The following is a 12,630-nucleotide window of genomic DNA, read 5'->3' as shown; positions in this document are numbered from 1 at the left end:
GGGAGCACGGGACGTTACAAACTACGCCTCTCTCTATTTATCATCTAGCGGTCCCATACTACAAATAACTTTTTACTTATCATTAGGCAGGGTAATTTTTTTTGTTATTTTAGAAACACATTATGGCATCTCCTCTTTTCTAAGAAGTAGGCTACCTTTTATTTCAGACCATAAAGCTGCGCTAAGCTAAACTGGCTGCCGGGGTTTCAGCTCGAAGAGCCGGAGTTACTATAATCTACATGTGTTTCAAATTGTATCCCGATCCCTTCAGTCGTTTTGACGTGATTGTGTAACATACATACTCCCAAATTTTCGCAGTTCTAATATTAGTAAAATTTGATTAAAAGTTCAAATTTATGATTAATTGAAATCAAAGTAAAAGTCCTATCAGAGTTAAATATTATTAACTATTATTGGTTAGTAAATAAAATAAAACAAAGAATGCATCTAATAATATTAAAATCTTTATTTAGGACGAAGTTTCCACATTAGAAGACCGTGGTATATACAGCTCTACAGCGGGGTTTCATTTCAATAAACATCTTAAACACTGCAATAACTGTATAAATTATCATAATTTCTATCAAACATGAATAAAATATATAAAAGCCAGTGAAATAAAAACAATTCCATTTTAATATACGCCTGTTAATCATTCTTAGACGACCACGAAATAAGCCGTGATTTACATAAAACCGCTATTAAATATTTCATTAATAAATTAAATGTACAATGTTTAACATCTCTGTATTTATGTAATTAGGAACATAAAGTTTTTTAAAAGGTACATTTAGGATATATTCGTTTTAACTAGTAAAATATTTTTTGTTATTTTACAGCTAACCTACAAAAATAAATCGCCAAAATATATACGCATAACTCCCAAACGATTGCACCAAACCGAATTAAAAAAATATTTGCCGAAAAGGAAATCATTAATGGTACAAACATCTTCAACCTCAATTAGAACATCATAAAACAAAATTAATTTAAGAATAACAACAACATATCACAATAAGCTTTGGCATATTACAAATACCTTTGAAATAATATTACTTCGATTTTGATACTGACAAGTACAATAACTATGTATTTGAACAAACACAGCTATCTGACAACTTTAGATGGTCCTTAGTCCTTTTATTCTCATGCACTTGTATCCAATTTATACAATGTGATAGGCGTGGGACTTCTAACCCGTTAAGGCTGAGTACTACATCTAATTTTATCGACAAAAAAAATAATATGGGGGGTTGAACCCCTAATTGAAAATATTGGAAAATAGTGATTTTTTCGGTAAAAATTATTCACAAATGATTTTTTTTTCTCACCAAAACATTATCAAACATATGAAAAAAGTAATGAATTAGTTAGCCAAGGTTATTAGCTACCGTTTGTCGTTTTTTTTTTGTTTCTACGACGCATACAACCTTTGATATCAAAAAAAGTAAAAAAAATATTAAAATAGCCATAACTTTTAGGGGGAGGGGTTAACTTTTAAGGGGAGGGGATTCGACCCCTTCGACCCCCGACTTTTGTCGATAAAATTAGATGTAGTACTCAGCCTTAACAGGTTAGAAGTCTCACCCCTATCACATTGTATAATTTGGTATACTTTTCTTCAGAGCGTAAAACCCTAGGGCAGACTAAGTAAGCGCCTAGGGTACCAGGTTACAAGAGGATGCCGCGACACTGTGAGACATGGGTGCCAATACAGTAATGGCTACGCCAAAAATAAAGGAGCAGCAATGAGGTACTTGCCTAGGAAACTCCTTAGCTTTAGCCCGTCTCAGTTTTTTTTATCAACCTTACTTTGCAAGCAATGGTCGCAAGAGCGACTACCTCGATCTCGGTTCAGACTGATATTGAGGATTTTCCACAAATATCCTATTAAGAGTTCAGTGTGTAGCAATCAGATCAACCGATTACAGACATTAAAAGATTTACGTTATATTTGTCATTTCGGTATAAAAAACATTCACTGTCTTAGATTGATGTTAGAATTAAACTTTAAATCAAGACTAATCATATCTGAATAAAGATTTATAGGCCATTGTTATATAAAATAACACGTATTCTTGTTTCCGTAATCTTTTATACGAAATTTATCACACGCTTTAAGATAAATCACAAAAGTATCTGAATGAAAATGTCTTATCACTGTGCAATAAAAAGGCAAAGCTGTTCTGTATATTTACCAATCAGAGCATACAAAGCGTGGTCTTCTTAATTAAAGTAAAAAAATGTGTATCAGTTCTGTGCGTTTCAAAACATTACAATATTACGTCTTCTTCAAATTAACGAAGGACCGAGCATACTTCCCTGAGGAACTCTTAAATCTTTGATTCAGTTGCTTTTTGTATTAATTTCACTTATTTTTCAGCCGTGAACCCCACATTAGCTTACATTCCTGCCTGTCGTCATATTTTTTCTTTAACCACTCGATAATTTTCCAGTACTGCGCCGAGTTCTGTTTCTCATCTCTTTTCCTATGTTTCTTTATTCTTGGCATTGCTGCGTGAGATAAGAATCCTCCATCTAGGACTACCATCCGGTATTCTTGTAGACACATCTCCAACATCTAAATTGGAAAAACATTCTGAATTAATATTTAAAAAAAAAAACTTTGACTGAAAGATTTTCGATTTTCAGGTAATATGTATATGTATATGCCATTTAATTTTAGTTGGTAATGTGGTAAAACCTAAGGTAAATATAAATTCAAGATCGAATTCTTATGAAGAAAAAAATATTTCAATCTTACAAGTATATCTTTTCTCATACACAAAATATATAAAAACGTGCCAGAAAATACATACTTAACGTCAAATACATATACGAAAAACAAATTCATTCCTAAATCCAAAAAAGTGCACAAAGAATCTAAAAAGAATAAACATTGTAACACTTTCACCGACCCAGATATCAAATATGAAAAACCTTGCTTGAAATAACTACACCTCACGAAGCAAGAAAATTTTAAACTTAAAATTACGAAGGGCTTATACACAACTTTTTTTACTTAACCAAAAAGGGTCCTAACGGTTTAATGAAAAATCGTTGAGAGACCTTTCAAAAATCCATTAAGGGATGCTTCGCAGTCTCTAAAGTGTTAAGTTACCTGCGTCATTTTGTCCTGTAAACCTTCCCAACACAGAGACTCGCTGTACCAAGGCTCTTTGTTGGTACCGAAGTAAAGAGGCTCCCATCTATGGTATGGATACTCCCTCCTTGCTATTAGCATTGGCTGGAACAATATGTTTTTATTAGAACTTATTTGTGTATAGAATATATGGCAATAGACTCACCACCTACTTACTACATGGGAAACAACATAAATTGTGAAAGGTGTACATTGCACTGTGGCATTACATGCAATAATGTGCTCCCCTGCCTACCCTTTCGGCGGATAAAAGGGGTGACGATATAAAAAAAAAATATGCATCGGCAAAATCAAAAGCCTAATTTTAATTTTTAGTCGTTTTTTACCCGCGTCTACCTTCTACTAAACTGTAGTATAAAAAAAAACTTTAACTTTATTTCTCCATATAAACTTTCATCTCCTTTCCTAACATACTGTTGCCAGACAACAAACCATAAAAATAACTATGACACAGTTAACAAGACCGTAACTGCACATCGCCACAAGTTCAGAACTACTTTAAACACGGTCCCAATAACAGCCACAAGTTGAAATTAGGACCTGCCCAGTTATAGCTGGCTGTTAGCGTTCTAATACGGTAAAGTGGCTCGGCTAGGATGGGAGCTCTCGATAATTAGTTGGCAATTAGAAGGGGGGTGAGCCATGAGACGGGTGAAGGCGAGAATTGGTGCCCCCCCCCCCCCACCGGGTAAATGTGTTAGAACTATGGCTGTCACTCGACAAGATTGTGCCGTGATTGGGAGCGTTAAATTAGTTGCAATCTCATTGGTAGGAATTGGAATTTGATTGAGCGATGACTGCGGTGTAGCGTCTGTGGGATTCGAATCGAGATTCGACGCGGCATGTGTTGATTGACGTCCGGAGTGAGGTTGGATGGAATTCCATGATGACTAAGATGTGGATTAGATTATTGAGATGCATGGAATATGGACTAGATAGATGGTGGAGGGTTGACAGTGCAGCAAATACGATAGTACTCAATCTTGATAATTTATTTATATCAATCAATTGTAATCTAGAACTGTAGTAGGTGCTAAGTAATAGAGATTTTTTTAAACGAAAATAATAAACGCAGTCGCAACGTGTGACACCTTTAATCACCGAAGGGATAAGTAGAGGTGCACATTACAGCACGTAATGCCGCTATACAATGTACCTTCACTCACTTTTCAGTTAAAAGTCCCATGTAATAGTGAAATAAACGAAGTGTATTTAATATAATCGATCGATCACACTAATATTCGATACACCTACTGTTGGACAGTTCTGCATCACCCAATGGTGAACTCAGTCATTACGGCATTAAGTCTACCATCGTATATTATATACAGAAGTGTAAATAAATAAATAAATATAATTTTCTTTGCACACAACTGACTAGAAAAGTCTTTTAAACTCCTCTAAAATAATTTGACCATTAGAAATCTCTTAATATATTAAACACCGTGGTAGTCACCGCCTTTGCCTTAAACAGTTTTCTATTGGCAGTCAAAGATTTAAGCATTAACCTATCTATAGTAAGTTCCCTTCAACACAAAGGATATAGCTCTCCATATCCCATTAATCAAAGTCAGTTGCCAAGCACGTGAATATCTTTAAGAACAAATAAGTGTCCATAATGGGACAAACGGAGGGCTCGTCACTCTACCGACCTCCCATCCTGTGGGTGACACTCCTGTTTGAAATATTTTCCATTTATGGAAAACAAGTTTGCTTTTGTCACGATGATTTCTCAAAACGATAATAATCTACCACAATACATGTTAATATCTTAAGTAATTGGGTATATATTCGTTTACAAATTTCTTAAACCCTCACGTTAAGTAGATACTTTTAATTTGACTTCCATCAAATATATATAATAAGTGATACATCAAATAGTTTTTGATTACGAAAACTACTCGTATTCGAAAGGCATTCGAATTATTCTAGACCATTTCCAAATACATCTCAACCCTAATTTATAAAAATAAAATTACTTTTAAAAGTTATAAATAAAATCCGAAAATAAATTATAGAAAAATACTGCGAAAAACACCTACGTAAGTACTTTCAGAGGTAAGCAACCCAATATGTATTTATCCATCATTCTAATGTAACGCGCGAAAGCAAATATGTATCTGTCTACTTAATGTGTATAAGGATCCATCAATGCCAGGTAAATAGATTTTGACAGGGTATTACATTTTCTGAAATAGGTATCAAGATACCTATTTCTAAGCTCAATCAATTATAGACCTTACGATCTTTACGATTAGTTTGCATTTCATTAAGCCGTTAGATGATCCTTATAACTTGGGCGAAGGCATGAACCTAATTGATCGAATTCTCTAAGTTTGAACACTAATCGCTTGAGCCGTTACTAAACAACTAGTGTTAGTCCAAGACGTCGCTCGTGTTAAAAGTTTTGAGCGTCTAATCAAGTGCCAATGTTTCCGGAGCAAACGTATTTGCATAAATGTGGGAGAGCCATGCTTCGGCACGAATGGGCCGGCTCGACCGGAGTGATACCACGACCTCACAGAAAACCGACGTGAAACAACGCTTGCGTTGTGTTTCGTTGTGTGAATGAGGTTACCGGAGGCCCAATTCCCCCCTTCCCAATCTTCCCCATCCCCGATTCCCGAACAACAAGCCTTAAATTCCTAACTCCCAAAAAGCCGGCAACGCTCTTGTAACGCCTCTGGTGTTTCAAGTGTCCATGGGCGGCGGCGATTGCTTACCATCAGGTAATACGTCATCTCGATTACCGGCTTGTTTCATAAAAAAAAAGTAAATTTCTTCCGCTCGTACTTCTGTATAAGCTACATTGTAAAGTTTCTTCAGTTCAAGAAAAAATAAATAAAGATTACTGAGAACGTTTTTGGTTCTCCAAAAACAGGAGTGAAATAGATTTCATGATTTTTGGAAATACTTGAGATACATACAGGTTTAGGGAACAGAGAGTAAAATCCCCTAAGAAAAGGAGGCTCCAACTAGGCGAGGTGATGCTTATTCGCATGTAAACTTAATATGTACGATGTAGGGTTTATGACGTCATCCGTTGATTTGTTTTTGTCGATCGTTTATGTGCGACTTCTGTCATCTGTCACTTGTCATGTATCGCCACACAGGTAATATATACGTTTTCTGTAACTATGTTTGTACACCGCAGTATTATAAAATCACTACATAGTATAAAAGAAAGCCGCTTTTTCTATCCCTATGTCCCTTTGTATGCTTAAATCTTTAAAACTACGCAACGGATTTTGATGCGGTTTTTTTTATTAGATAGAGTGATTCAAAAAGAATGTTTATATCTATAATACATAAATAATATATCACCATTGCACCCGTGCGAAGCTGGGACGGGTCGCTAGTGTATTATAAATGTTTGAATTTTATGTATCGCAATATTTGAGAAGGTAATATCAATCCCATATATTTCAAATACCGAAAACGATCGTCTATAATTTCAAACTTTGTCTAGACATTCCATTTTGGACTCTAATCTACATAAATATAAACAACAAAATTATTATTCTCAGAATGGGCGGGTAGAATTGTGCTAGAAGTATACATTAGTATATTATTAGTTACGTTGTGAGCTGATATTGATAAACCCTCGACAACACTGTTCTAGATTAAGAGCGATTAATTCTGAGTAGCTTTTAATCTCCACCGAAGGTAAACTACACTATATTGGCGATATGAATTGCGATAACTCTAAATTATAGCTATTGCCTTCAATGCTTGTTATTACTTCATTGAGATTCGAACAAGGTATTAACTTTTCGACGTCGTATCGTCACGCGTTTTATCCTCGAAGGTGTAGGCAGATGTGTACGTTATGGCACGTAATGCCACTGTATAACTAAGGTACACCTAGTTTTCTCCATTTGTGTTATAAGTCCCATGTAATAGGGGGTGAGCCTATTGCCATATACTGGACACAATTCCAGATTCCGTGCTCTGAAAAATTTTTGAAAACCCGAAAAATGCCCAGTGTTAGATTGCCCGACCCGGGAATCGAACCCGAGACATGGCAGTCGCACTTGCAACCACTCGACCAATAAGGCAGTCTAAATTATCGATTCGGTTTTAAAATACATTTACTATCTGAAAATCAATTGAACTACTGGCAGACTCAATTAGAAACGCCAAATTGCAATTGCGGTATTGAGCTGAGGGTTTAGTGTTCAGAATCTGAACTAATCAAATCTGAAATTACTAAAATAATAATAGAACATTTTTCAACTTAAAGATCATAATCAAATAATTCTGCCATGAAATCTCTTATGATCACAAGAACAATAAGTCATTCGTTTCCCATAAGGGGTAGAAGTGTCCGGAAACTAAAAAACGCCACCTATTACGATCCTTACATACTTCTTCAGCTTCCATCACAATTATACGTCTGTAACCTTAGTATGAGGCTTTACGTTTAAACTAATAAAACTATAGTGTTCGGCGTTCTGATTGGTCGACGCGAATGAATCATCCAATCAGACCGCCGAATACTTCTTCAGTGTTCGTAACCTCATACTAATTCATACATCTAGTCAGGTAAAAACATATAACACACTTGTAAGCAGTCGGGTAAAAGAAATGTATTCTTACCTCCACCACATCTCGTTCAGGTCTTAGTAACCAGGTCTGTAACCCTGGAAACCGCTGGCAATGTGGGCACACGTGCTGGTGGAAGTACGTAGCACGGTTCGCAGTTATCATCTGAATCAACCTGGACAGAAAACAATAAAAGTGGTGAGTAACTTTACAGAGAGCCCTGCTTCGGCATGAATGGGCCGGCTCGACCGGAGTTATACCACGGTCTCACAGAAAACTGGCGTGAAACAACGCTTGCATTGTGTGACTGTTACTGGAAACCCGATTACCCCAAATCGAGTGTCCATGGGCAGCGCTGCGGCGATTGCTTACCATCAGGAGATCTGTATGCTCGTTTAACGGTTTATTCCATAAAAAACTACCGAAAGGACATCCACTTAGCACATCTTTAGTGTATTTTTTTATATATAGAGGTAAATATTTTGTTTATTTGAACACGCTAATCTATGGAACTACTGGCTCAAATTGAATAATACTTTTTGTATTGGATAGTCCATTTATCGAGGGAAAGCTCTATAAATGGACTATCTAGAAAGAGCTATAAAGCATCACGCTACCATCAACAGAAACCGAGCAGAGTGGGTGAAACCGCACTAGCAGCAGCAACATAATAAAATTGAAGCAACATAAAAATATTGATGTTTGTGTATGCGAAGATCGTTTTACAACTGCATACAAGAACACATCTGTCTTACGATAAAATTGAAATAAAGAAAACAGTAAGTAGTAAGTTTTGAAGATGGCACGTTTGTATCATAAAATGTACGAAGACTCACTGAGGTAATAATAAACGGAGTTTTATTGGTCATAGGAAACAATTTGGTCGATGCAAATGGATCCTTATTTTTCTTGCTTATTTCCTGGTATGAAAGACAAACTTGAAACTGTCGCCTTCAAAGAAAAAGCTATCAGACGTGGCGATTAAATTATGTTTAGCGGCTTAGGTACTATCGTAGCGGGTCTGCGGACGGCGAGTAAGGGTAGCTCGCCACCCGACCAGAACTAGACCCGTGCGTGCGGCGCGTCGCGTTCAGACCACCACAGATGGAGCCCAGTAAGGCTGATGCCTGATCCGGAGCTGCGGACTACCTAGCGGGTTTACCGGAGCTCCGGTTAGAAGAGCAGGAGTAGAAACAGAGTGGTCAGTAAGAGTCTGATCACTCTCGTTTGGCCCAAGACGAGAGAAGTCATTGGATGATTTACGTCTCTTAAAAAAAACGCAGATTTACGCGACACCCAAAGTGTTTTCTATTATATCTAATCCCTTGAAATATATAACATGTCTATTGCAGCAAAAACAATAGCAATTGTTATACTTATGCTAGTATTATTCTTAACTAGAAGTCGGCAATGAGTGCTAATCCAATTCTACTTAATGTCAGTATTTGGACAAAAGATGAGCATCATCCAAAATGTATTCTGATCACATATCATCTAGTTCATATATCATACATTTCCCCACAATATTGTTGTACACAGATCTCATAATTCTTTTTCTCTTAAGTTGTACGTGATCCGACTTTAGCTATTGGACTTTCCCTTTATGAGTATTTAAAGCAACACTAACGATAATAAAACATAACATAAATATTCTCTAATATTCCATTATTTTACGCTAGGCTAATAAACAAACTGTAATAAATCTCCGTGTTAGAAAAATAATTTCATTCTTTTCCCCATATTCAGGGACGTTGAAACAAAAATACCTACTATCCGCGCCTTTGGCGCTCTGTGCCTTTAATACGAGTTTGCATTACGTTGAACAATAAACGAAACGAGAGCGCGTTCGGCGCTCCGATTGGTTGGTGTACGAACGCCGAACGCTCTCGTTTCGATTTTGTCAAACGTAAAACCAACTCGTACTAATCCCTCAGATACAGAAACTTCGTCTCGGTACATACATTTGCGTATTTCCAAATATTTTTACCGTTAAAAGACTAAGCAGATTCCATACTCAAAGAACATAAAAGATAATATCATAAGGACATACGAAGGATACGGCAAATACGTGCGATATAGCGCAAAGCAAATGTAACAAAAGCATAAAGCAAGCACCTGCATTTTATCTGCGAGAGACTTGCACAATGGAACGCGGATTAACGAATATCCAACGTATACTGGAGTGAAATGGAGTACATAACTCTAGCTCTTACAAAACTACTCAAAGGATGAAAGTTCAAAGTATTCAGTGACAAGAAAAGAGCGACCTTCTTGCGACAAAGACCACAACAATAGCAACAAAAGGTACACAAGCACTAAGTACGCGCTCTGCATTCCTTTGTGTCGCACTAAAAGACTATTTATCAACTTACTTTCTTTTGTTGCGAGGTATTTGCTCTCCTCTCACCACCTCGAACAGTGGCACCACGAACACCGTCTTCACAAACACACATCCAGAATCTCTCTTCTCATCACCCATCAACTTTCTAATCATCTTCAAAAATTTCGTCGCCAAACCATTGCTTGGCACCATTTCTATATCAGACACTAAGAAATAATTGGTCGTCGATGCGTTTCTCGCAACGTTCCTACCGACGTTAATTGGGTACGTCATTAGTTTCACTTTTCTGTACGTTTGGACATTTTCTAAACCTGAACTAGAACAGTCCTCGAATTTTATATGAGGCGGTAGGGGTCCTGTGTTTGGTATCCTCATCATCATGCGTTCAATTTTGTTCTTTCTCGCTTTCTGAATGTATTCTGCTCTCGTATTGTTAGTCAAATTGCGGTAATTCTCCAATTTCCGTTTGAAAAGTTCTGAAGCATTTAAATTGGAAGATTCAAATGTCGGCGTTGGTACAGTGGTTAAAGACATCTGTATTTCTTGCAACGTCCTCAACCTTGGCTTCGTTATTCGTTTCGGGAAAAATAAATGAACCGAAACTTTAGCCATCATCGGATAGCAATGGCATAGATGGTTCAATATCTGCATAGCAATATCTAAGTCGTAGTCAGGTACGAACACGGCGACGCTAATGGGCCCATCCCAAAACTTCGCTATTTCCACGACATGGTACAAGAATTCAGGTGTCGCTTGAGTAACATACGTCACCGCGTCAACTTTGCTGACGTTCATATACGTGATACTTTGAACGGCATTGTATATGACTCCATACTCACTCCTACTTCCAGTTTCTGGGGACGGAAGTACTGAGATTTTGCTCCAATTTAGACCATGAGGAAGGCCATAGTTGAAGAGACAGTAACTTATGTTTCCGGGCTGTTTACCTCGCAAGAAGGCGCCTGGACTATAGTTAAAGTCACCGACACTGGGAGGTGGGTGCGGGTGCTCGTGGTGCCTGTATGCGTACAGCTGCAGGATTATAGTAACACTGAGTATGAAGAACACTCCAAGAAATATGGTCGAGTGTCTCCTCGTAAACCTGAAGGAGTAGGCTCGAAATATCCGCAGGCATCTCGACATGTTTATCTATCATTGTTTTTAGTTATAATGAACTTCTATCGATCATGTTTCTACCTCGTATCACTATGTTCAACGCACTAAGCACAAAAACACCATGGTTCATACGATTTCATCTCATGTTGTGAACGAAGAATTTTTGTAAACAACACAAAAGACAATGACATGAGATTACAAGGACTGCGGCAAACTTCCGGACTCACAGCAATCTCTATACAACTTCACTTCATGCTGGAATTTCGACTACAATAAAACAAAATCACTGTATTACAATTTAATCAGTTCATGGAATTTCTAGTATTTGTCAAAATTTATGTTATTTTCACATCAAATTGGCGATTACTTCAGCCGTGGGTAACGTCACAGTTTGACAGTTGGTGCGCGCGCCGGTCTCTGACAGCGTGCGCAATGGGGAAATCAATATTCCCGCCATACTGCTACAAATGCGTTCTCTATTGTCGAAATAAAAAAAGTTTTTAGTTAATTCTTTCTAGCGATATACGCCAAACATCATAAAATTATTTAAAAAATATTAAATTCATTTATACAAGTTATCACTAAATTCTTTTCAACTTATTCTTTCTTATATATTTATAGGTACAATTCGGAAGACCAAAATGGAATGTAAGAGAAAATTTACTGGTTTTCTTCGTTTCCTATACAAATGTTAGCTCGTTATTTCCTCATGTCGAGTTGTCGTACGGTATTTAAATCAATATGCTCGTTTGCATATTCTATTTTTAGAATGTCGTGACAGAAACTTTAACATACATTCGTGTTTTTTCATATCAATTTATGTGTATGTAGGAAAACGGATTAAATGTATCAATGTAGGTATGTATGTTTAACGGTTTAAAAGTACTTTATTTAAAGACCTTCGGCCTGTTTTTTTCTGGTGTTACCTAGCGGGTTTACTGGGTCTCGTCTGCATATAAGGGGTTTTCCATAATCACCACGATTATCAAACGGCTATCGTTTGAAAAACGTGCAAATCAATCAAAGAGCTATGATTTTATTGTAACTTTCGTGAGACATACTAAATTAATTCTTATGGTATCGGCTTACTCACGTTTTGACGAGGAACTCGACTAGGTTTCATAGCCATGCTAGAGGCTCATATTCATGAGCAGCATTCCGCTCAGTTTACACACAATCAAAGAGCTGCTGTCCGGCCTCTGTCAGATGTATCTTCGTCCCTTCAATCGGTTCTTCTGATACCCGCGGCGAGAGCAAGAGTGGTGACAAGTATAGTCAACCACACGGCAAAGTTTAGCTCAGTTTAGTCCAGAGAAAGTTCTAGAAATTGTTATGGCGGCGCCGGCTACCGATCTGAGTGACAGACCACATGACGTGAACTCAATTTAACTTTGTTTCTTCCACGTTCACGGGCTATGTTAATATGGACACGGCTTTATGAATATATTACAAAACTTTGATACGG

The 12,630-nt window shown here is 37.1% G+C and overlaps 1 protein-coding gene across 1 annotated transcript; it reads right to left on the bottom strand.

The window, feature by feature from the left end:
- Positions 1 to 442: 442 nt before the first annotated feature.
- Positions 443 to 11,577, bottom strand: LOC118271354 (uncharacterized). Its single transcript, XM_035587427.2, has 4 exons — positions 10,081 to 11,577; positions 7,763 to 7,883; positions 3,122 to 3,247; positions 443 to 2,581 (listed from the first exon to the last, which is right to left on the bottom strand). The coding sequence occupies exons 1-4, from the start codon at positions 11,190 to 11,192 to the stop codon at positions 2,369 to 2,371; spliced, it is 1,572 nt and encodes a 523-aa protein (XP_035443320.1). The 5' UTR covers positions 11,193 to 11,577; the 3' UTR covers positions 443 to 2,368.
- Between the last annotated feature and the right edge of the window lie 1,053 nt (positions 11,578 to 12,630).

The sequence above is a fragment of the Spodoptera frugiperda genome, chromosome 9 (genome assembly GCF_023101765.2).
Source record: "Spodoptera frugiperda isolate SF20-4 chromosome 9, AGI-APGP_CSIRO_Sfru_2.0, whole genome shotgun sequence".
NCBI lineage: Eukaryota > Metazoa > Arthropoda > Insecta > Lepidoptera > Noctuidae > Spodoptera > Spodoptera frugiperda.
This window is presented reverse-complemented; position numbering and strand designations above follow the sequence as displayed.